The sequence below is a fragment of the Apodemus sylvaticus genome, chromosome 2 (assembly GCF_947179515.1).
Source record: "Apodemus sylvaticus chromosome 2, mApoSyl1.1, whole genome shotgun sequence".
NCBI lineage: Eukaryota > Metazoa > Chordata > Mammalia > Rodentia > Muridae > Apodemus > Apodemus sylvaticus.
The window spans coordinates 123,694,689-123,718,168 of record NC_067473.1 but is presented as its reverse complement, the minus strand read 5'-3'; the positions used below and the strand labels follow the sequence as shown (position 1 = coordinate 123,718,168).

The following is a 23,480-nucleotide window of genomic DNA, read 5'->3' as shown; positions in this document are numbered from 1 at the left end:
ATAGAATTCAGCAAATGGGGTGCACTTAGTGAATGCCTAGCAGGTGATGTTATTATTTATAGATATTTTATTGATATTATTATTTATAGATATTTTATTGATATTATTATTTATAAAAATTTATATAATGACTATATAATTTAGATTTATATAATTTAAAATGGCTATTTTCAATTAATTCCCACTTTAAAATAATGGCACCACCATAAGCTCAACATAATTCTAGAAGAAATTCTATGACAAAAATCCTTTCTAATTTTCTAGATATATATTGATTCCCCAAACATGAGAAACTTCACCAATTTTATTTTTTTAATTTATGTAAATTGAGTGTCAGACTCCACTTAAGCCAGTGTAGTTCTACATTCTAGCCTTGCACATCAGGGAGCTAAAGGATTCCCAGCCCCTTTCACAGCTTTTCAAACTGACTGGCCCCACAAGATGATGGAAGGGGTGCATTAATAAAGGGAGTGCAGATGTCCTCTGTCTTGGAACTAAATAATTCCCTGAATATAACTAGATCCAGGATGGTGTTGGGACCTTTCTGATGCTGGGTTTTTCTAAGGGATTCTGTATAAGTCTCTCAGAATTCATCAAGCAAAGCTGGTTGGCTCTGCACATAAATTGTTGTCTTCCACAAACCAATGCAGGAAAATGAAATTCAGTTGTAGTGTGCCTTGTTCTGAGCAGAGATTACCACAAATGCACTATCCAGAAAAAGCAGGCTTTACACTTCACTCTTCATTTAAGTTATGGTAATTGTTTTTAATTAATAAAAACATTCATTCAAAGTTGCCTTCGATGTTATAATAATCAGAAGCCTGAACAACATATTGTACAATAAAAGTTTCCTGTGTCTTCAATTTGTCTTATGCAGAATTATGAAACAAGAAGTGATTGTTTAAATTGTAGACACCACTCTTAGTTCCTTACCTTCACTGCCCATGAGGTACTTCTTTTTTGTAGTGGTAATGTCAAAAAGAGGTTGGGGGGTCTAGGGAAATAGCTCAGCAGGAAAGTACATGCTTTGCCAGTGTGAGGATGGAGATTAGATTCCTGGCACCCCGGTCAAAATCTGACAACACATCCTTGTAGTCCCACTTCTAAGGAAGGCAAAACCTGGAAAGTCTCTGGTGCTTGCTGGCTAGCCAGTGTAGCTGAATCTGTGACTTCTGTGTTCAGTGAGAGACCCTATCTCTCAAAAAAAGAGAATGATTGGGGAAGAAACCTAATATTGAATACTGGCCACCATATGCATGCCTATAGATATGTACTTCACCCCCCACACTCACAAACACAAAGGGGTTTCATTTACTTTACAGCCTAATTAGTACTAGACACTCTAAAGGTCTTTCCCATTTTTCTTTGTTGTGAAAATGTTACGTGATTTCGTTTTTAACTTACCAGCTTTGTATCAAATTCCAGTGTGTTCACATTATTATTCTCTTTGTATTTCTGTTGCATATTGTTCTAGAAGTTTATTCTTGGATTTAAGAGCCCAAATCCAAATAGCCAGAACTCTTTGGTTGTTATTAATGACATTTGAATATTTCTATCATTTGCTGGGCAACTCTACTCTGGTTCTTTTCCAGTGCAGCCAGTGTTGTAACTCACCCCTGTAGCCCCTGTGAGCATTAAGTGGCTGTTGTTTGGAGACAAAGCCATTCGCAGTATTTAAGATTCCTCCCCTCATCCTTCCCAGAACATAATGACTTTAAAGTCTGGTTTCTTGTGGGTCACAAACTCATTCAATTCAATTAATCCAATTAAACTCAAACAATGGCAGCCATGTTGGGCTGAAGCATTGTCTTCCGCTCCCTTTGATGTGAGCTATGAGCCTCTTCCCCAGCATAGATTTCTCTGAAACAATAGGATTTTCCAAGCTGCCTTCTAAGAGGGAGCCTAAGCTGTAGAATCATGCACTTGGGTATACATACATCTTGACAGAATTTCCATCTTTCACAGAGCACCTTGAATCTTCCTAGGAATAAATTGGACAAGCACACAATTGTAGCATAAAGAGTCTGGTTCTGTTTTAGAAGAAGACCTCCTCTTGGCTGCTTGGCGTGAATGTCTGATAACTTTGTTTCTCAACACCAGGCGAATTAATAGAGACTGATTTATGTCCATCCCCCAAATTGCTAATAACCTTTAATAACCAAGTACAGTATTATGCAGTTCTTTCTAATCAAAGGTTGCCTTTGCTTTCTGACTGCCAAAACCTTAATAAAGACAATAATTCTTGGCTTGCCCATAAGTGAGATTATGCAACCAGCAATGAGGAAACCATTAAAAAATTAATTTAGGGGAAAGTTAATTGGTGTTTTGCAACTCGGTCAACAAAATGTTTCATCGTGATTAATGGGATATTTCAAGGACTGAAAAACATTAAGCCCGAGGAAATTATTTTTCCTTATTAGCTTTTATTCTTCATCTATTCATTTGAGATTATAAGGAGGCATAGATAGTTAAGTGAATTCCGTGATTTAAACAAACAAACAACAAGAAAGACAATGTTCTGTCTCCAGGAATAGAAACTAGAAAAATAAAGGGGCAGGAGAAAACCCTTCTGCTTATATGGTCTTAATTGTCAGTAGTTGGCTCTCTGTGGGTTAGGCTATAGAACTCTATCTCCCAATTTTCGAGAGCCATCAATCTTCCAGGATGGAAATTATGCACAGTGTTTCTTTTGTCTGTTTTAATGTGGCACCATTATTTCTGGATTGTGCTGTTTCCTCACAATCTCTCACCCTGTCATCCCCTGAGAGCTTTGGTTCCTCTCCACTTGGGGCTCCTGCTCCTGCCCAGCACTGGAAGCCAGAGTTTCCAGCTTTTAGACCTTGCCTTGGTGTCCCCCTCCTTGGAAATGAGAAAGCATTCTGACTGCTGTGAAAATCATTGGATTAAGAAAGCATTGCCCTCCTCTGTGACCCACCCCTTCCCGCCCTCCAGAAGGAGCCCGAGTGCCTACTTACGTCCTGTGTCTTCTCAGTGCTCTGTGTCCTGTGGCCAAGGCGTGCAGCAGAGACATGTGGGCTGTCAGATCGGGACACACAAAACAGCCAGAGAGAGTGAGTGCAGCTCCTCCAGCAGACCAGAGTCGGAGCGTGTCTGCCAAGCCTCTCCATGTCCTCTCTACACTTGGAGGGCAGAGCAGTGGCAACAAGTAAGTAGAGCCATGAAGTAAGTGCACACCGGCCTGCGTGTTGCTCCACCCCCTTGTCAGCATCAGATCCGCACCCTATGGAGCCAGCAAAGCCATGGCACACAGTGGCATTGCTGGCTCCTTCCCAAACAGTTTGCTGTCAGCCTCTAGGCAATTCTCGTTTGCATTTCTCCCTGTGTTCTTGAATAGTCCAGACTTGGGTTCACTGAAATGGAAAGGAAAAAGAAGCTTTGACATGCCTCTGGCTGGGAGTATAAGCATGGAGGCAACTTTCACTTCACAGGAGGGGAGATGGTGGGCGGGATATTTTAATATGTGTTTGGATTTGGTTATCCTGTGTTAATTTGGATAGCCAAACCTGCAAGTACTTGAGGTAAAGCTTACTCTGTATTTTTCCTCTTCCTGTGCCATTGATTGTCAGGGACAGAGAATGGGCTCTCGTGTGAAACACTCACTAATTAGGGTGGAATTTCCAGTGGTTTCAACCACTGGTAGAATCTGCATGAACTGTTGAGTTAATACAGAAATAGGTTGGACTTATTTTTCTTCTACTCCGTAAGTTAATGCTTGACTTTAGCAGACATTTAAGTGTCTGTGCTGAAAAGTCTAGTTGCTGCAGGGAGGAGGGTAGAGGTGGTATAAGACCTCAAGGGGAGGTAACAGAACAGAATGCTGGGTTATAGAAAGAGTGGGGCAGAATTAGGAAGTAAAATCAGATCTGCTGACCCTGGAATGACATAAAATATGCACACTGCTGAAGAGGGAGATGAAGGACCCGCCTGCCCTGAGACTGGTTTGCAACCCAAGGCAGAGAGGTTTGAGGGTGATTGTTGTGCACTTGGCACTGTACTGGGAGCTTTTTGTCCATTCTCTTGTTTTATCTTTTGGACACCTAGATGAGGTGAGAATGATTACTATGCCCTTTTTTAGGTGGTAAAACTAAGGTTCAGACAGACTTTGCCAGGTGTCCAAGAGTGCCCCATCTAGCAGCTAGAGGAAGCCACATGTGACCCTGTTTGATCTCTCTCATCTTTATTATTTTCTACTGTATTTTGAGCCCCTGGGATTGGCTTCCCAGTCCTGCTCTCCCTGGTCCCTTCCTGGTGATGGATCCATTCTTTACTATAGTGGGTCATTTCTTTAGGAATGTTTCCTTCTCCATCTGATTGGTCATGTTGCTCATTTTCTTTTTCTTGCTTCTGTCAGATAGTATCTTGGACAATACCTAACACAGTTAAGTTGAAGATTATTTGAACTTGAGCCAGATAAGTTATCAGGAACTTGTATGCTTAGAATAATATCGCTGTGGTCCCTATCTCAGCTGTGCCATCAATAGCCACATGACTCGGAGCAAGAACTCTTACATCTCTGAGTCTTGGCTTGCCATCTGTAGGATGGGAATGGTAGTAGCTTTGTAGAGATGTTTCAAGGAACTTGGAAAGGACACTAATCTGTCATCCATTGCAGCCTCAGGACTGGCTGTGTCAGATAAAGAAAAGGCTACCTCATCTCCTGGACTCACTGAGACTTGGGACTATCTTTGGGATTCCTACTTCAGACTCATCCCTGTCCATTTTCTCCACCACGATCTTTACGCCATACTCAACTCTGTGTCTCTGTCCCAAAGATCAAGAAGTGAGAAAGTACTAGATGAGGCAAAGCCAACTGCTTAGGCTGTAGCCAGGGTGTGAGAGTTCGAGAGCCAATCATGAGCGTCACAGGCTCCATTCCCAATTCCTTCTGAATCCCATAAGGTAGAAAACCACACAGGAAATGTGCCTCGAAGCTGAAGCTTTTGTCTTTGTGTGGCTCTGCAGGTAGGCCTTTGGAAATCCTTCCTCAAATGTTTCTATCAAGCTCCAGATAGAAAGACTTAGTATGATGGCAAATGCCTTTAGTCCCAGCACTCAGGAGGCAGAAAGACCTGAATAAGTTCCAGGACAACCAAGGCTACATAATGAGACCCTATTTTAAAGGAGAAGGAAGAAGAGGAGGAGGAGGAGGAAGAAGAAGACAATAAATTGAAGAGATGGACTGATGAGGCTTATATATAGTAAATTTAGCATAAATTTACTATATATAAGTCATGAGAGTTTAGCCATAGTCATGGAGAAAATGGGCTCTGTAAATGATTAGAAGAAAAAAGAAAGAAAAAAAAAAGAAACAGGTTCTAGCATTTATCCTTCTGCTAATGTGCTTTCTCCCAAGGAGGAGAGTTTGAAGAGGAACCAGATTGGTATAGGAAAGGTCAAGGCAGCAGAAGAAAAATAGTCAAACCCTTTGTGTTTCCCAGGGCAAGACACAGTGGGAGCCTCCTGGAGATGTTCTCACAGCACTAAGGCTTCAAGGGAGCCATCTTAAATAACCACAGCAGAATGCTGCATCTCAGTCATATTTGCCTGCAACAGGGTTACTTATAAGACCAAAGATATTTTCATTACACAGTAAGGTGGTGCTCACTTCACAATGGAGCTCCTACCAGCCTCGCCCACATCACCTCTCTTCCTGTCTTCCTCTGGTCTCTTCTCACAACCTCTCAGCTGCCACTTGACCTGATCTCATCCCTGCACAAGCTTAAGTTCTAGAGACACATCACTTAAGATGGGTGACACCTTAAGTGTTAGTTTGTTATCAAGGAGCATTTCCTACTAGACCCAAAAGCAAATGACACCCTTATCCTATTAAGAAACAACCAGGGAATCTGTATTAAACACAACCTTCACATGTTCCCCCTGAGATGATTATCGGGGATATTTCCTATAGCTGCAAAGATTGCAAGCCGCCCAATCCCAGGGAGAGCTTTTCCTATGGCGTACAGTGTGAGGAGCTTCCCTCAGAATTGTCCAGTTCAGAGGTTCCATACTGGTGATACCAAGCCTAATAGAACATCATATTTACTAAGCAATGAACAAGGTTTTTGATGAGTATTTTTACAAGAAGTGACCTCTTGAACTACTTCTTAACTCTTTGATGTAATCTTGTTTTATCCCATTTATTGTGAAGAAGCAAGAGGCTAAGATAGGCTAATCCATCAGACCTCTCGAATGTAAGGCAAGAATTTGAGGCCCAAGGTCCTGGACTCTAGAACACAGGCTGTGAGAGATTGTGTCCTTGGTCCCATCAGAATGGCTCTCCCCTGAATTATTTCAGTTCCTTCATGGTGGTACAAGCCTCCTCTTGGAGAGTTGGTTTTGATATATTACTCACTTTCCTGGGTTGAAGTGCTAAAACCAGGATTCTCTGTGCAGTTGGGTAACTCTGACATAAGGATGGTAGGAAGGCCCTGGTGTTAGCACCAGGCAATCTGCTCAGAGAGATGCCTGTGGCTCTGCCAGTGAGAAAGACTGGCAGCTGTTTAAGACAGGGACTTCATTTTCCAGGATTTCCCCAGCATCTAGCATCTAGCATAGCACTTACAGCACATAAGATACTTTTGAATAGTTGAATTTATGAATGGAGAGACAAAAGATGGTGGGGGTACAGGGGTGGGGGAATGGGCAATGCCTGCTTCTTAAACTGAAGAATAAAGACATTCCAGTGTCTTCTGGATCAGTTAGCAAATGTTCTTTCTGGACGAGCAGCTGCTGTGTTTCCTTGTCACAGGGCCATGAACATGCTGTGACTTTGTAGAACTGCCCGGTCTGTTGCTGTTTGGCCCAGAACAGGAATTGAGGCCCCTTTAGAACATATTTCAAGTTTAAGAGCATTTCTTGTACTCAGCTATAGAGTGATTCCCAAGTTCATCTCCTTAGAATAGAACAATTGGAATGAGCAGCAATTCTTTGTTCAGTTGAGTGATAAGATTTTCATGGTGTTTACAGCAGGGAGTAGTGCAGAGGGCTTGGTGTGTTTAGAGTTAGACCTTAACCCTTTATTACCCATCCTCTCCTTCACTTATTCAACAGCATGTGTCAGTCACCTGAAAGGTACCAGGCGCTGGACATTTGGAGCGTTTGGGGGTTGGGGGTTTTGTTGTTGTTGTTGCTGTTGTTGTTGGGTTTTGTTTTTAAATCTCCAAACCTCAAATCCTATTGCCTAACAGCCTTTGCCTGAGTCTAAGTGTCAAGGTGAAATGTGCCCACAACCCCAGCAATGAAAAGGCAGGAGGGGGTCAAGTGGGAGCCAGCTAGAGCTACACAGGGAGAGCCTGTCCAGAAAGGAGCTGAGCAAGTAGTGACTCAGTGCAGAACTCAGAGTGCTTGGTGCCACAGGAAGACCTTGGTTTCAGGCCTGCCGTCCTGAGAAAGGGTAAGGTGAGAAGGCAGAGGTACAAACCCCACCCGCTGTAATCCTCCCCCTCCACAGGCTGGAGCTGCTCACCTCCATCCGTACTAACTCTTGAGATGGTCCTTCCTCTGGCCCTGGCAACTCACTTGTTCCTTCATCCCTTTTCATCAGCTGACACACACACACACACACCTTTCAGGGTCATTAGGACGCCAATTCCTTCCTCTTCCTATCTAGTAACATTATCTATTCTGGAATCCATGACAACTTAGATGATTATACAAGGGACGCTTAGGATTAAGCCTCAGTGGCTACCTAAGGGACATGTGAGACCCCAAGCTGAGAGTGTCTGGCTCCCTGGCTGTCAGGCAAGGGTAGGAACAGAGTTAGAAATCATCAAGCCCGTCTTCTAACTCACAACACAGACTCGTGCCCTTTGCAAATGTGAGTCAGAGGAATGACTTAAAGAGTTAAAGAATACCTCCACAGTAGTGTCTCTGCCTCCCTTTTCCATACAAATGGCTGCTTTTTTGTTTTCCTTTTGGCACAGTAGATGAATCCATCTGTCCTTACCTTTCCTTGGGACATAAAAACCCAGAAAAGGCAACTCAGTGTTCCCTTCCCCATCTGGGTCTGAGATTCATCTGCCCAGATGCTCCCCAACAACGGTAATCTGTTACCAGAAATGACAAATTCTGTCTTCCTTGGGGAAAACAACCTTTAAAACGTAGAACCTGTGAATGTCCAGTGTTTTTTCTTTTCCCCATGGTCAGGAAATTGTGACAAGATATGTGTTTCAATATGGAAAATAAAACCTTTATTATAATGTTTAAGGATTGCGTTGAAAAATCCTATTTAGACCATCAACCTAAAGCCAATCAACATGTTGAAAGAAAATAGAACCTCAGGGATTTATTTTAGGTCTTTTAAAAGTTATTTCCCATTAGTTTTAGCACCTGGAAAGGCATGCACCCTGCAGGACAATGGATGTGCTAGCCTGTTTAACCTGGCGCTGGGACTGTTTCCTTTCTGCATCTAACACATGCTGAGATACACAGAGGTCGATGCTGTTACCTAGCCGTTTATTTGATTGTTGCATTGTTAATTCAGAAAAGTATTAATGAAAACCCAGAAAACTTTCAGCAAATTGAAATGAGGTGGCTCAAGAGTTCTATTTTCTTAGAAGAGTCTAGATGATATTCTGAGACAGGATGTGCAGTTCTTAATGTTCAGCAAAACATTATAACTCCCTAAAAGTTGCCAGCTTACTTCAAGGAAAATCAAAACCTCCAAAGTCCTAAAGTTTGAACCAGGGAACCAGGTTTGACTGCTTCCTACTAGCTTTAGAGTCTTCTCATCATACTGTGACTTCAGATTTACATCAGATTTACATCATACTGTGCTGTAGATTACTGAGGACAGGGGCCATAGCATTTACCAAAGCTAAAGCACCCAGCAGCATGGGCTAGATTGACCTTCCCCACTTACTTTGCTTAGTCTTAAGTTTCCAGGGGGTGGGGGAACTGTGTCACCTGGTTTTCAGAGCATGAAAGAAGTCAATTATTTACCTGGTTTAATTTTTAATTTCCCAGAAAGTTTTGTTCTGGGTAAGTTTTCCCAGTGCATTTCCCTGCCCCTGTTTAAGCAGTTTTTATAAGAGCTAACTATGCTTCTGGATGGGAAGATAATGAGCAGAAACTGTTGGGGAACCTGATGTTTCTGCTGGGAGCTGTTACTTATTGACACTGATTCAAGCCTCACGGATTAGTGAGAATGTACTTGGACATGGCCAGATTTAGTTCAGGTTTAGCTGTGATTTTGATGTTCCTAAGTCCTACTTTTCTGAGAAAAAATTTTTTCTTGTGGGTAAAGGTTCCTTCTTCAGAGGACTGTGCAGTTCTTAATGTTCAGCAAAACATTATAACTCCCTAAAAGTTGCCAGCTTACTTCAAGGAAAACCAAAACCTCCAAAGTCCTAAAGTTTGAACCAGGGAACCAGGTTTGACTGCTTCCTACTAGCTTTAGAGTCTTCTCATCATACTGTGACTTCAGGTCATATTTGTGCCTCTAGAAACAAATTGGTGACATGCCAGCTATGAAAGTTTGCTTCCAAGCATCTAGACTTCTAAGGATGCAATAATAATAAAGCTACTGAGATGACCGATATGTATGCTTTGCTTCCTAAGAGGACAATGACTCGTGAGACAGAGGTTGCTGTCATATGCTCTACAACGGCACTGCTAGAAACAGACTCTCTTGAATTGAAATTAGGTGTTCAAACTGTTGTCTGAATGTCCATATTAGAATCACAGTAGTTTGAAGGGAAATCACCACATGCTCATTAGCAGATGAGGGAATGAATGAAGTGTAGCATATCCACACAATGGACTGAAGAGCGATGAAGTACTGAGGACATACTCCATCTCGGAAGACTGTAGGAGACACTGTGCTAAGCGAGAGAAGCCTCACAGAAAAGGACACATACCAGGTGGGCCTCTGAATGTGAAGCCCCCAGAATAAACAAATCCATAGAGACAGCAGGCGTAGCTATAGTTGCTAGGCTCTGGGAGAGGGAGGAGAGATGAATGACTGCTTCAGGAAGACAGATTGGAGTGAGGAAAATGTTCTGTCAACTGGATTGCAGCAAGGGTTGCACAGCCTTGCATTCAGGGTCATCAAACTGACGTTATAAGGTGGTTAAATGGCAGGTTTAAGAAGTGGTTCTTTCTTTTTCCATTACTGATGTATGTGTATGTGTGTGCATACGTGTGTGCCTGTGTATGAATGAGAGTATTTGGGAGTCACACACATTTGAGGTGGTCAGAAGACAAACATTATCTTTTGTGAGAGAACCCTGAGTTGTCCTCTGCTGTGTATGCTCAGTTAGATGACCCTCCAGCTCCCAGATCTTCCTGTCCCATACCCCACTTCCTTCACAGGGGTGCTGGGATTACCTAGGTTCTGAGAATGCAAGTTCAGGTCTTCGTGCTTGCATACCGAGTGTGCTTACCACTGAGAAACCTCCTAGCTCTGTATTGTGCCCCCCCCTTTTAAATCATGCACACATATAATAGATATAAGGTACATTGGGGAAGACATTTCAGAGTGAAGCTGTTTCTCAAACTCAAATGCCTTTGAGGCAAAGCAGATAAAAGAGAATTCCTGCCTGTGCTGGCTATTTTCTGTCAACTTGACATGGCTAGAGTCATTTGAGAGGAAGGAACCTCAGTTGAGAAAATGCACCCTTTATATTAGGCTGTGGGCATTTTCTTAATTAGTGATTGATGAGAGAGGGCTCAGCCAATTGTGAGCTGGTGGTCCTGAGTTCTGTAAGAAAACAGACTGAGCAAGCCATGGGATGTCAGCTAGTACACAGCACCCCTCCATGGTCTACTGCATCAGCTCCTGCCTCCAGGTTCCTGCCCTGAATGAGTTCCTGTCCTGATGAATAGTGATGTGGAAGTGTTAGCAAAAGATACCCTTTCCTCTGCAAGAAAGGAAATGCTTTAGGAGATGGTGTTTCATCACAGCAATAGAAAGAGTAAATAAGACACTACCATCATGCATAAAAAGAGGATTCTGTGTTCTCCCAGCAGAGCTTAAATGAGGATTTCTGAAGGGAAGAATGCTGGTAACACACCCAAAGCTTGCTGATGTTCTGTAAGCCTTTAACAGATACCCAATCTCCAGGCAAAAGACTCAGCAACTCTCCCCGCAGAGACATCAGCCTCTCCCCTGCAGCTTTCTGAAGTAGTCCCGGCTTAGAATGCCAAATGACAGCAAAGCTTTGCACAGGCTTTGGTGACCAAGAAGATGACAGAAGTCTACCTTCCAATTGGAGTTTTCTGTTGGAAGGAAACATTGCACATGTTCTGTTTTCCTTTGCTGGGTCATGGAAGTAATCAGGTGTGGCAGGGCAAGTGACTTAGGCTGGAACTGTTCCACCCCTGTCCATCAGGACCTACTTTCAATTGGAACTGGGTGATTATTTGCTGGGAAATTAAAGCTGAGAGCTGGCCACCTGCCAGAAGTCAGGCTTCAGTCCCCTCCCCTCCCCTCTTCTCTCCTCTCCTCTCCCTTCTCCTCCCCTTCCCTCTCCTCTCCTTCTCTTTTCCTTCCTTTCTTTTCCTCCTCCCCCACTTCCTCCTCCTCCTCCTTCTTTTTAAGACAGGGTTTCTCTGTGTAGCTTTGGCTGTCTGGAACTTGCTATATAAACCAGACTAGCTTCAAACTCAGCAATCTGCCTACCTTTGCCTCCTAAGCACTGGAGCTAAAGGCATATGCCGCATGTCTGGTGTTTTCTTCCCTCTGACTCCCCCTCCAACTTACTTCCTTCTCTAAGTCTCTTTCTCCTTCCGTTCTTCATATCTTTCTCTTCATCCTTTCTCGATTTCTCTCTCCCCCTCCTCATTTACTTCCTATTTTTTTTCTTCAGTAATAACAAGTGCTCCCAGAGTCTTACACAGGCTAAGCAAGTGCTCCACAGCTGTGCTGCATCCCTGTCTGTGGATTCAGTGTTTGAGTGAGTGTTGAATTTTTTTTTTTTAAAAAGGGCCTTGAGGGTCTCATCCAACTTGGTGTTCATTCACCCTTTCATTTCCTCATTCAGACAGACATGTGTGGGAAAATCATTCCTATGCCAGAGACAAAGTTGTCAGGTGCCTAGATAGAAACAGTCAACACCTGGAGATCTCACTTTAACAGCTGTCCAGCTAAGTCATCAAATAACTGCAAGAATAAGGACTCGAAGATGTGTGAGGCTCCGTCTCAGCCCACCCCATTTGTCTCTTGCAGTGTACCAAGACGTGTGGTGAAGGCTCCCGGTACCGGCATGTGGTATGTGTAGCAGAGGACCAAAGTGAGGTGCACAGTGCACACTGTGACTCAGACCAGCGGCCTCCAGACCGTGAGAGCTGCAGCCTACAGCCCTGCGAGTACGTGTGGATCACAGGAGAATGGTCTGAGGTACTGTCCTGGGGAATCTGTGATGCCTTCAGTGTAGGAGCAGCAGAGTATTGGGACAGGAAACCTACCTTCCAGGTCTACTTCTGAAAATCATGGGTTCTCACCCAATCCCAAGTTCTTTGAGTTCTGCATTCTGTGAGTCGCCTTGATTTTCTTTTAATAGAGATAAACAGGGAATTGTGATGGGGGCTGATAATTCATAGGATACCTTTAGGTGCCAGCAGAAGGTTGTATCTCGGGGCTAGGGAGAAAGCTAAGTGAATGAAAGTCTTTGCAGTGCAAGCATGAGGACCTGAGTTCAAATCCCCAGAGCCCGAATAGAAGCTGGGCATCATGACTTGAGCATATGTAACCTCAGCACCTAGGAGATGGGAAGTGGACAAAGGAGAATGCTTAGAAATCTATGGTCCATATAGCCTGTTGTATACAAAGGAAGAACAAGATAGAGACCCTGTCTCTAAGCAAGGCAGAAGGTAAGAACCAACACCTAAAGTTGTCCCCTGACCAACACACACCCTGTGGCATGTGCACACCACATTCACACAAAGGAACTTCAATGCACACCTAAACAAACATAGATCATATACAAACAGACATATATACATACTAAAAAAAAAGTAAAAATAATAATTGAGGGTCAGGGAGATGCTAAGAAGAGGTAGGGACTGTGGTAGGCTGGCCCTTATGACCAGACACTCTTCTTTGGTGATGGTAATAGTTATATACAAACATGCATCCACCATTCCCCAACTGGAATTCTCAAAAATAGGACAGAAGTCTGGATTTTTATATGTAGTCTCTTACCTTGGAAAGGAGGCCTGAACATTTTTATTTGAAGATATTGTATAGGCAAAACCAAATGTTTCCTGCAAGCCAGGTGGGGGTTGTCCATTTACGCAACTTGGTTCCAGCAAAACCAAAGAAGGGTCTGTGATATCTAATGACTCTCAAGCCTTCTTTTTCCCTATGGGCTCCTGAGAGCAATGCCTACGTAGACACATTTAGTTATTAATAAAGTGATACCAATAACAGTACGATTATCTAATCTTCAAACTTCATGGTATTTTCAAAGTACTGAAAGATCTAAACTTCAAATGCATTACAATTGCCCAAAAGAAGACAGATTTAAAGTGGAAGCACCCTGATTCTCAGTAGAAGGGACAGCGATAGTAGGTAACATACATGTTCACATAGGGTCTCTCCATATAGACCAGAAAGTTCTCCCCAAAATGACATGAGTATTTGTCTCTAGATGATAGAATTGCTGTGTGTGGAACTGCGTCTGTGCTCAAATTGGTCCAAAGAGTCTTTTCCAACCATGTGCCCCCATCCTGTACTCTATGGTGCTGATTTTTGTCCTCTTGGAAGACATTTATTTATCAGCGTTAGGAGACGTGTCTGGTTGTCACAGCTGTGACAGAGGGATATTTCTGGTACCTGGTAGGTGGAGGCCATGATCTTTACAAAGTGATGGACAGTGCACTTGACCTGACCAAAACACATACTTATGTATCTGAGGTCTAGAGTTCCATAGTGAACAGCCCTGCTGTGCCATATTTCAGGTGTCTCCAGATAGCAAGAAGGGCCTTAAACAGTGAAGGGAGATGTCTTCATGGATACAGTGCTTGCTGTGCAAGCATGAGAACCTAAGTTTAAATGCCCAAGACCCATGTAAAAAACCAGGCATGCCAACACATATCTGCAATTCCGGAACTTGCAGGCAGCAACAGAGAGCTCTTCCTGGATCCTACTGGCCATCCAGACTGGACAATCAGTGAGGTCAAGGTTCAGTGAGAAACCTTTCAAAAACTATGGGGCAAAAAAAAAAACAAAAAACAACAAAAAAAAAACTATGGGGCAGTGATAGAATCTAGCATGGAACTATCATTTGTACCCATGATCAGTATGCACATACCTGCACACACATATATACACACACGCACACACACACACACACAGAGAGAGAGAGAGAGAGAGAGAGAGAGAGAGAGAGAAGATAGAGCATTAGGATATGCATTTATACAATTGCTGGCCAGAAACAGTTGAATCCAGATGAGTGTTCAAAAAATTTGTTGACTGGCTTGAAGCAAAGCTTCCAACCATTCAGATCCCAGCAAGGGAAGTTTGGAAATGCTCTCTGGATACACCTCCTCTCTTCCTGTCCCTTTGTTCTTAGGCTCCTCGTCAGACATGGGCTCTAACTTCTGGCTATTTCAAAAGACTCACCTCCCCTGGCTCTCAGGATGGGGAGAGCTCTCCCTCACACCTTCCTTCTGCCCAACCACAGGTCTCTTTGTCTCTGTGCCTTTCCAGCCTTCTGCCTCCTCTCAGATGCCTCTTCTTGGCTCTGGTTCCTTTTGGATGTAGCTGTTATCCCTTCCCACTCAGTCAAGATTGGCATATTCCTCTTGGTTTTATTATGCTGAGAGACTTTTGGTCTACCTGTCTGTAGCTTTGATGCAACCTCGGTCATCTTCAGACGAGAGAGAGCATGGCTTTGTGTGCATGTACTGGGTGCACATGATCATGTATGTGTGTGGGTCTAAGCATATGTGGAGACCAGAGGACAGCCTCAAAGGTTATTCCTCTCTGCCACCAGTTTTGGATACTGGGTCTCTTATTACACTAGAAGTTACCCAGTAGGTTAGGCTGGCTGGCCAGGAAGCCTCAAGGGCCCTTGGATCTCTGCCTCCACAGTGCATGCCACCACTTCTGGCTTCTTCTGCCTGGGTTCTGGGGACTAACCTTAACTCCTTTTAGTTACACAGCAAGCACATGACTCACTGGGATGTCTCCTCAGGCTCTGAAGAACATCTTTTGGAATATAACTTTCCACACTTCCATAGGAAGTTTCAAGTATGCTATGGATTGAAAATAAACCTAAATATTTTTATAGCCAATGATTGGAAACAGATTTGGGGACAAGCACAGGACAGGACCAGGGGCTGCAAGGGCAGGGAGAAGCTGGGCCCAGAACACCTTCTAGAAACTGCAAGAAGGTGCTAGAACTTCTAAAAGGTGCTAGAGCCACTGCAAGCCATTCTCCCAACTCTAGGACCTTTGCTTTGGGAGAATTCTCTGTGTTTTGATTAGCATTCATCCCACCTGAGTGTGCCAGGCCTATAACAGACATATGAAGGGAAGCTGTAAGGAACGTGTAAGGCCTGAAAGACAGTCCTGGCGAACTGTTGCTGCAGTCAAGTTAGACAATGAAAAGTTACCCATGATGAGCTTCACACATAAGGCCACAGCATGTGGAGTCTACTTACCACACAGCTTCAAAACCCTGGCCTAGCAGTGCAGGAGGATCTGGAAGCCATCAACGGTTTCCTATCACTGCTGTCAACTGGCCCAGAGTGTCGAGTTGTTCTGGATGCTTTTCAGGGGTCTGGAGGCCTCGGACCATGTTTGTGGATCAAGTTCATCAGTGTATCTCCTTACAATGTCTAACTATTGGGCATGCTGCTTTTGCTTTTGCTTTAGCTTTATAGGGGTTGGGGTCCCAGCATCTGCATTCTCTGGTATCCAGCCTCAGGGAAGTGCATACAGACCCAGACCATGAAAGCATGAGGTCAAACCCTCTAGAACACCCACAGCTCGGCTAGGCAGAGCTTGTCGACATTGCTCTACACTGAGACACTGGGGTAGCCTGAAGTGTCCTGGCCAGGAGTCAGCTGGGTCTTCCAGCATGTAAGCAGCAGCAGCCAAAGAAGGAAGAAATAAGGATGGCCCATTTCCAGGTCTCCAGCCCGCTGGGAGGGAGGGCTCCGGAATGCTCAGCATGCCTCTGGCTGACTTTCTACTAGCTTGTTGCTAGGATTTCTTCAAGGCCCACCCAGAAAGGTTAAAGGAAAAGAACATGGAGTGGCTTAAAGCAACAGGGCAAGAGATGCCAGGCAGACATGATGACTTTTAAATATCCTTAAGGATTAATGAAAATTGGTCCCTCCCCCCTGAAAAACATAACATGCATGTAACATGCTATTTCCAGGAGCTCCTCTCATGTCCTACAGATACCAAGGTCTGTGGACAAGGTATAGAGAAGATTGACCCCACTCTGCATTTGTGTAGCACCATTACAAAGGATGGCACTTGTTCAATGCCACTGCCTAGAAGTGTCATCTGAATGTCATGGGCTGTAACTTAGTTTTATTTTATTATTTCTATTAGCATATGTTAATTATATATTATAATGGGCATCACTATGAACATTTCATCCAATGACCCTCTCTTGCCCTCTCCTATCTCCACTGATCTCCATCCCTCCTCTGTTAGTCCCTCTTCTACTGAGAGTGTGTGTGTGTGTGTGTGTGTGTGTGTGTGTGTTTAGAGTTTCATTAGTGTTGCTTATAGGAACGTGGGTGAGAAGTTATTTGCAGAAGTAAATGGTGGGCTCCACCACTGAAGAAAATGTTTCTCTGTCCCACCAGCCATTAATTTTGTACAGCTCCTCAGAGAGGGGTGGGACTTGTGAGCTCCTCCTCCCCTCCATCACCAGAGGCTGATTGGCTCAATCCCATGCACCTCTAAGACAATCATCACAGCTTCTGTGCACTCAAGAGTGCCACAGCCATACCATGGCCAGCAGGTTCCAAGAAACTCTCCTCATCCTCTGGCCCTCACCTTCCTTCCACTCTGTCCTTTCCTCCACAGTCTTCCCTGAGCCGTGGAAGAGGTCAGAGGACGTCTTATTTGTGGCTGAGCACCCAACAGTCTTATCTCTAGCTTTGCCCAGTCGTGAGTCTCTGTAATTACTGCAAGAAGAAGCATCTCTCACCAGAGCTGACAGCAGCACTAAACCAGGGACCTAAATGTAATTATTTAGAAGGCACTTGACAGTGGATCACATCTACCAATGCCCAAGTGGCAAGCTGGCAGTGTCTGAGTAAAACTGTTACTGACAATGTTCCTCACCTGCAGAGCACATTCCATCAGGGTGGAAATGGGAAGGAAGCTTCCACCTCAAGCCCAAGCTTGCTTCCCCTGGAGCCTGCAGTCAAAGTGTATGGTGTCTTTAGTCAATAGCTATGTGGTAACCAACCTCAGCCACAATTGCCTGTATTGTTTTATTTTTGGCAGGGTGGGTCTTGGAAATCTCCCTAACCAAAAACTCACAGGGAAGTAGCCCACCCCATCACTGAGATTTCATTTTCATTTGTCTTCTGTGGTTTGCAAGGTCAGCTTTACCCACCTATTCAGGATACTGTTTTTAGACCGTATTTTTAGTGTTACTTTTTAGTTGGCTTACCAAGTGCTTGCTTGCACATTCTTCATATATATGTGGCTTTCACTGATCCTTCACCATCCTCTCTCCCAAAACCCTACCCTGCCCACCCTTTCCCCTTAAAGCCACCCCCCCCCAGTATCCCTCCTGCTGCTTTCAAGAGTTCTAGTACCCTCCCCTGCTCCACTCTCAACCACCCTACCCCACCCCCCACCGTGGTCTCTTTCTAGTTTCCCCGGCTCTACACATACTGACTCCCACATAAGCATACATATCTAAAAATTAGCAGCTGGGACCTGCTAATGAAAGAGAAGACACAATGTTGTCTTTTTGAGTCTGGGCTATCTTACTTAACAGTTTCCAACTTCATCCAAGTTCCTGCAGATTTAATAATTTCATGTTTATGAATGGCTGGATTAAGTTTCATTGTATATGTGTCCTATATTTTAATACTCAACTACATTGAGTGTAGTTCTCAATGAGGCCAAAAGAGGATGTCAGCTATGACAAAACTGGAGTTACAGAGATGATTGTGAGGGAATCAAATTCAGGTCCTCTGTGAGAGCATGAGTCTAATCAAGAAACCATCTCTCAGAGCTGGAAAGATGGCTCAATGGTTAAGAGCACAGACTGCTCTTCTAAAGGTCCTCAGTCAATTCCTAGCAACCACATGGTGACTCACAACCATTTGTAATGGGATCTGATGTTCTTTTCTGGTGTGCCTGAAGACTACTACAGTGTACTCACATACATAAAATAAATAAACAAATCTTTAAAAAAAAAAAAAAGAAGAAGAAGAAGAAGCTATATCTCCAGCCCTTGCTCCTGCTCCACATCTTCCTTATCCATTCTTCAGTTGATGAACGTCTAAGTTGACCCCATTCCTACCTATTGTACATAGAGCTGCAATAATTATGCAAATAGCTGAGTAGTAGGATACAGAGTTCTTTGGGTCTATTTCCAGAACAGCATATCTGGTTGTTCTAGATTTTGGTTTTAGGGAAACTTTTGTATTGATTTCTATAGTAGGTACATCAATTTACCTCCCACAATGAGAAAGTTGTTTCCATTTACCCTTGCCAGTATTTGTTTACATAATAGTAAGAATTCTGACAGGGAGAGATGGAATCTCAGAAACTTTTAATATGCATTTCCCTGGTAGCAAATGATGCTGAACAAACATTTACTGGCTATTATCTTGTTTGTTTGTTTGTTTATTTATTTGTTTGCTTACTTGGTTGGTTGGTTGCTTGCTTGCTAGCTTGCTTGGTTTCTTGGTTGGTTAGTTGGTTTTTCAAGACAGGGTTTCTCTGCAAAGTGGTTGTCCTACAATTTACTTTGTAGATTAGGCTGGCCTTGAACTCAGAGATCCACCTACCTCTGCCTCTTGATTGCTGGGATTAAGAGTGTGTGGCACCACTGCCCTGACAATACTCTTTATTTTGAAAATTATATCTTCAGATCCAGAGGCCATTTTAATTGGGTGGTTTGAGTCTTTTTAATTTTTTAGTCTTTATAGTAATCTTTTGTCAATGTATAGCTGATGAACATTTCTCCCACCTTATAGGCTGTCCCTCAATTAACTGTTTCCTTTTCTGTACAATGTTTTAATTCTATGAGGTCTGATTATTGGACTTATTTAGTGATTAGACTCCTGGTCAGAAAGTCTTTACCTATGTCTATACTTGGGAATGTTTTTTCCTAATTTTTCATATATTGGTTGCAGAGTTTAGAGTCTTATATTAAGGTCATTGAGATACTTGGATTTGATTTTGTGCAAAGGGAGTAATAGGGGTCTAGTTTCACTCACCTAACCTATAGAAATCCAGTTTTCTCAGAACTGTCTTCTGTACAGGTTGCTATCTTGCTTATGTGTACTTTGGCATCTATGTCAAAGATCTTGAGGCTATAGCTGTGTGCTTTATACATAGATACTCTATCCCAGTGGTATCTGTGGGTTTCGACCCATTAGGGGTCACATATCAGATAACCTGCATATCAGATTCATAACAGCAGCAAAATTACAGTTATGTAGTAGCAACAAAATCATTTTATAGTAGGGTGTCACCACAGCATGAGGAACTGTGTTAAAATCTCACAGCATCAGGAAGATTGAGAACCACTGCTCTGCTCTAGCCATTGGTCTACCTGTCTGTTGTTATGGCAGCGCCATCTTGACTTTATTGTTGTGACTCTCTACTATGACGTGAAGTCAGACATGATGGCTCCTCCAGCATTATTCTTTTCTCCAAGGATTTCTTTGGCTCATGAGCTTTTATCTTTATTTCCTCAAGGAATAACATTAGAGTTTGGATGGGGACTATACTGCATCTGTAGATTGCTTTGGGTAGGATGGCTATTTTCATAATATTAATCCAATCCACGAGAGTCTTTCCATCTTCTGACAACCTCTTCTGTTTGTTTCTTCAGTCATTTTAAGTTCCACAGTGGAGATATTCTAGTGCCTTCTTTAGCTTTTTTGGGGGGGTTGGTTTATTTCTTGAGGATGATGTAAATGGGATTGTTTTCCTGGTCTTCATTTTCATGTTTGTCACTGATACACAAGAAGGCTACCGATTTTTATATGTTTATCTTGTATCCTGCCATTTTGCTATATGATCTTACCAGCCTACAGCATTTTCTGGTAGAGTCTTTGGAGTATTTAATGTGTAGAACCATCTTGTCTCTAGATAGGGATGTCTTTACTTCTTTTTCTATCTCTCTCTTTTATATTATTACTCTTAACTCCAGCTTCAAGCATTCTACCATGTGGAGAGACTGGACAGCCTTCTCTTGTTCCTCATCTTAGAAGAAACACTTTGAGTTTCTCTGATGAATGAGTTTGGCCGAAGGTCAATTGAGTTGTGGTGTGTTCCCTCAACTCGTAGACTCTTTGTGGCTTTTATTATGAATGAACTCATGTTGATGGCCTTTTCTATATCTACTGAGAGAATCACCTGGTTTCTGTCTTTGAGTCCATTTATGTGACATATTGCATTTACAGGTTTGCATATGTTAAACCATCTCTGTGTCTCTGGACTAAAGCCAAACTTGATCCTGATAAGTGGTATTTTTTGATATGTTCAAGAACTTGGTTTGCAAGTATTTTACTGATAATTTTTGTGTCTGTTTTCATCTGGGATACTGGCTTGTCATTATCTTCTTGTTGCGTCTTTTGCCATATACTTAAAATAAGAGTCATGTGATGACATGATTTAGAAGAAGAGAAAGCAGAGAGATAGGTGGTTGGTGGCCAAACACTATTTGGTGGCTAAGGAGGAAAGAGAAACTGGGGGAGGCGGAGATGGATGTGCAGTCCAGAGCCCCACAGAGAGCAGGGGACTGAATGGAGAGCCTCTGAGAGTGTGACGCACACACAGGCCCACTGCAGGCTCCTTTTCCCTCGGTGGGTTTCAGATGTGGTCTTAGAGGGCTAGAAAGGGGACGTTTGGTGGCAGATAGGTATCTTTTCCTTCTCTGAGAGACCCATAGAAAGAAGAGTTTTGAAATGCCTGCCCAGTGAAGCCCTAGTTTGAGAAGTGTCCTGTGGAGTTTGCTGTAGCCTGGGATGAGCAGATAGGTAAGAGAGAGCAGAATTCTGCAGCTTCCACAGAAGGGCAAACTTGGTATGGAGAATGGAGGCCTTCTGGACTGTGGAGGAAATCTCTGGAACATTCCCTCTCGATCCCTCTCTTCTCAGTGCTCAGTGACATGTGGAAAGGGCTACAGGCAAAGGCTGGTCTCCTGCAGTGAGATTTATACTGGCAAGGAGAATTATGAATACAGCTACCAATCAACAGTGAACTGTCCAGGCACACAGCCGCCCAGCGTCCATCCCTGCTACCTGAGGGACTGTCCTGTCTCGGCCACCTGGAGAGTTGGTAACTGGGGCAGTGTAAGTAGGGGGCTTGGGTTGTCAACTCTGAAATATCAAACCTTCTCTGAACCCTCCTGCCTGCTTACAATTTGGCATGGCTGATAAAAAGAGAACTGGTTATCTAAATCCAAATAGCTAAAAGTTCACCTTGCTTCATCCAAGGAAACTGCAAGTCACCAAGGTTTGTTGTCCAGTTTTTCAATTATATACTGGACAGCGATGAAGATGAAATGAGCTAATATATCAAAAGAATTTAGATTATTGTGACTGGTTTTATGTTACATTTTCCTATTTTTTTTCTACATTTTTACTATCTGACATCTTACAAGAGAAAATTTCTGTTGCTTCCACTGTTGAAGATGCTATGCTCTAGTCTGTTTCTATAGAGAGAACTTTGTTTACTCAGGACACAAAGCAGAAGTCTAAATTGAGTATATTTGGAAACCCCATTGCCACAGTCTTCTGGCTTTGGGCTATGAAGCTCTCAGACAAAAGTGTGACTGACAAAAATCATAAGGATTTGAATCCCAAGTTCATGAGGACCTTGAACACATTCCTTAATCTGAGCCCAAGTCTTCTGACTGTAAAACAAGTAATGGGTATTATCTCATGAGGTTACTATGCAGTTTAAATGGGGGAGAGTATATGTATAACTATAGTATGTGTATCAATGTTTTATATAGAAATGTTTATTATATAGAGAGATGTATTATATGTATGTTTCATATATATGTAAATCTATATGGATATATAATGCTTAAGAACATATATTTGATGCTTGACACAACAGCCAGTCTTAGTAAGAAATCAGTACATGCGGGTTGCTTGTTACACAGCCCAGGACTAGAGCTTCCTGTCACCAGATGCTCATACCTCTCAGGTTCCAGAGCCACCCACTGACTCTCCTCTTCCCTCCAGTGCTCGGTGTCCTGCGGCATTGGAGTCATGCATAGATCCGTGCAGTGTTTAACTAACGAAGACCAACCCAGCCACTTATGCCCCGCGGATACAAAGCCAGAAGAAAGAAAAACCTGCCGCAATGTCTATAACTGTAAGTCACTCAACTCGAGCCTTCTTTGTCGGTCACGAAGGACAAACGTCTCTGTCAGCCCATCCTTTTTAGAGACATAGCAATGCTCATGTTCTGTGTCTATGGGATGTGTTTGTGGGGGAGGGAGGAAGCCCGCACTTGTGTGCTCAAGTTGTTAGAAGACAAAGGTTGATCTGGAATGTCTTCCTTAATCACTCTTCACCTTCCTATGGAGACAAAGTTGCTCACTGCACCTGGAACTCACTGATTCACCAAACTGACTTGCCAGTGGACCTTCATGCCCTTCTGTCTCCACTCCCAAGCCCTGAAATTACACAAAGCACATCCACACCCCGGACTTCTCTGTGTGGTTCCTGGGGTACCAAACCCAAGTCTTCATGTTTGCCTGGCAAAGTTAATGACTGAGCTGTCTCTCTCTCCTTGACCTTCTTCTTACAACCAAGCTTTCTCCCTCTCTCTCTCTCTCTCTCTCTCTCTCTCTCTCTCTCTCTCTCACACACACACACACACACATCTACCTCTTGGGTAGTTAGTGCAGACAGTGTGATGTATTCTGTTAGTAGATACCGAACATCCGATATCATTCCGTCCATTTTTATGACTTGTGTTTCCTAGGTGAGTTACCCCAGAACTGCAAGGAGGTAAAGAAACTCAACAGCGCCAGCATGGATGGGGAATATTTCCTGGCTGTCAGAGGGAAGCCACTAAAGGTGAGTGTTGAAGTCAGTCATTGTTTGCAGAATGTTTCCACGGTAATCTCATCACTCCTTCTGAGCACCTCTGCTGGATGCTTCCTTGTGTATCTTGTAGGTATTCTGTGCAGGGATGCATTCTGAATATCCCAAGGAGTATGTGACACTGGCCCATGGTGACTCAGAGAACTTCTCCGAAGTTTACGGACACAGGTAGGAGGCTCTGTCCCAAGAGAGCTTACATGCCTGGAGGTTTCTGGAGAAACCCATCCCATCCT

The 23,480-nt window shown here is 43.3% G+C and overlaps 1 protein-coding gene across 3 annotated transcripts in view; it reads left to right on the top strand.

Annotated features, from left to right (window-relative positions):
* Adamts9 (ADAM metallopeptidase with thrombospondin type 1 motif 9) overlaps window positions 1-23,480 on the top strand; it is a 171,390-nt gene that overhangs the window by 124,302 nt on the left and 23,608 nt on the right. For 2 of the 3 annotated variants that reach the window (XM_052174356.1, XM_052174353.1), the window contains 5 exons: window positions 12,188-12,358; window positions 21,283-21,477; window positions 22,378-22,510; window positions 23,126-23,220; window positions 23,321-23,415. In XM_052174356.1, coding sequence (XP_052030316.1) covers window positions 12,188-12,358; window positions 21,283-21,477; window positions 22,378-22,510; window positions 23,126-23,220; window positions 23,321-23,415 — 689 coding nt within the window. Of the gene's footprint in view, window positions 1-2,992; window positions 3,167-12,187; window positions 12,359-21,282; window positions 21,478-22,377; window positions 22,511-23,125; window positions 23,221-23,320; window positions 23,416-23,480 lie in introns of all 3 variants that reach the window. The other variant, XM_052174352.1, reaches the window with a different exon arrangement.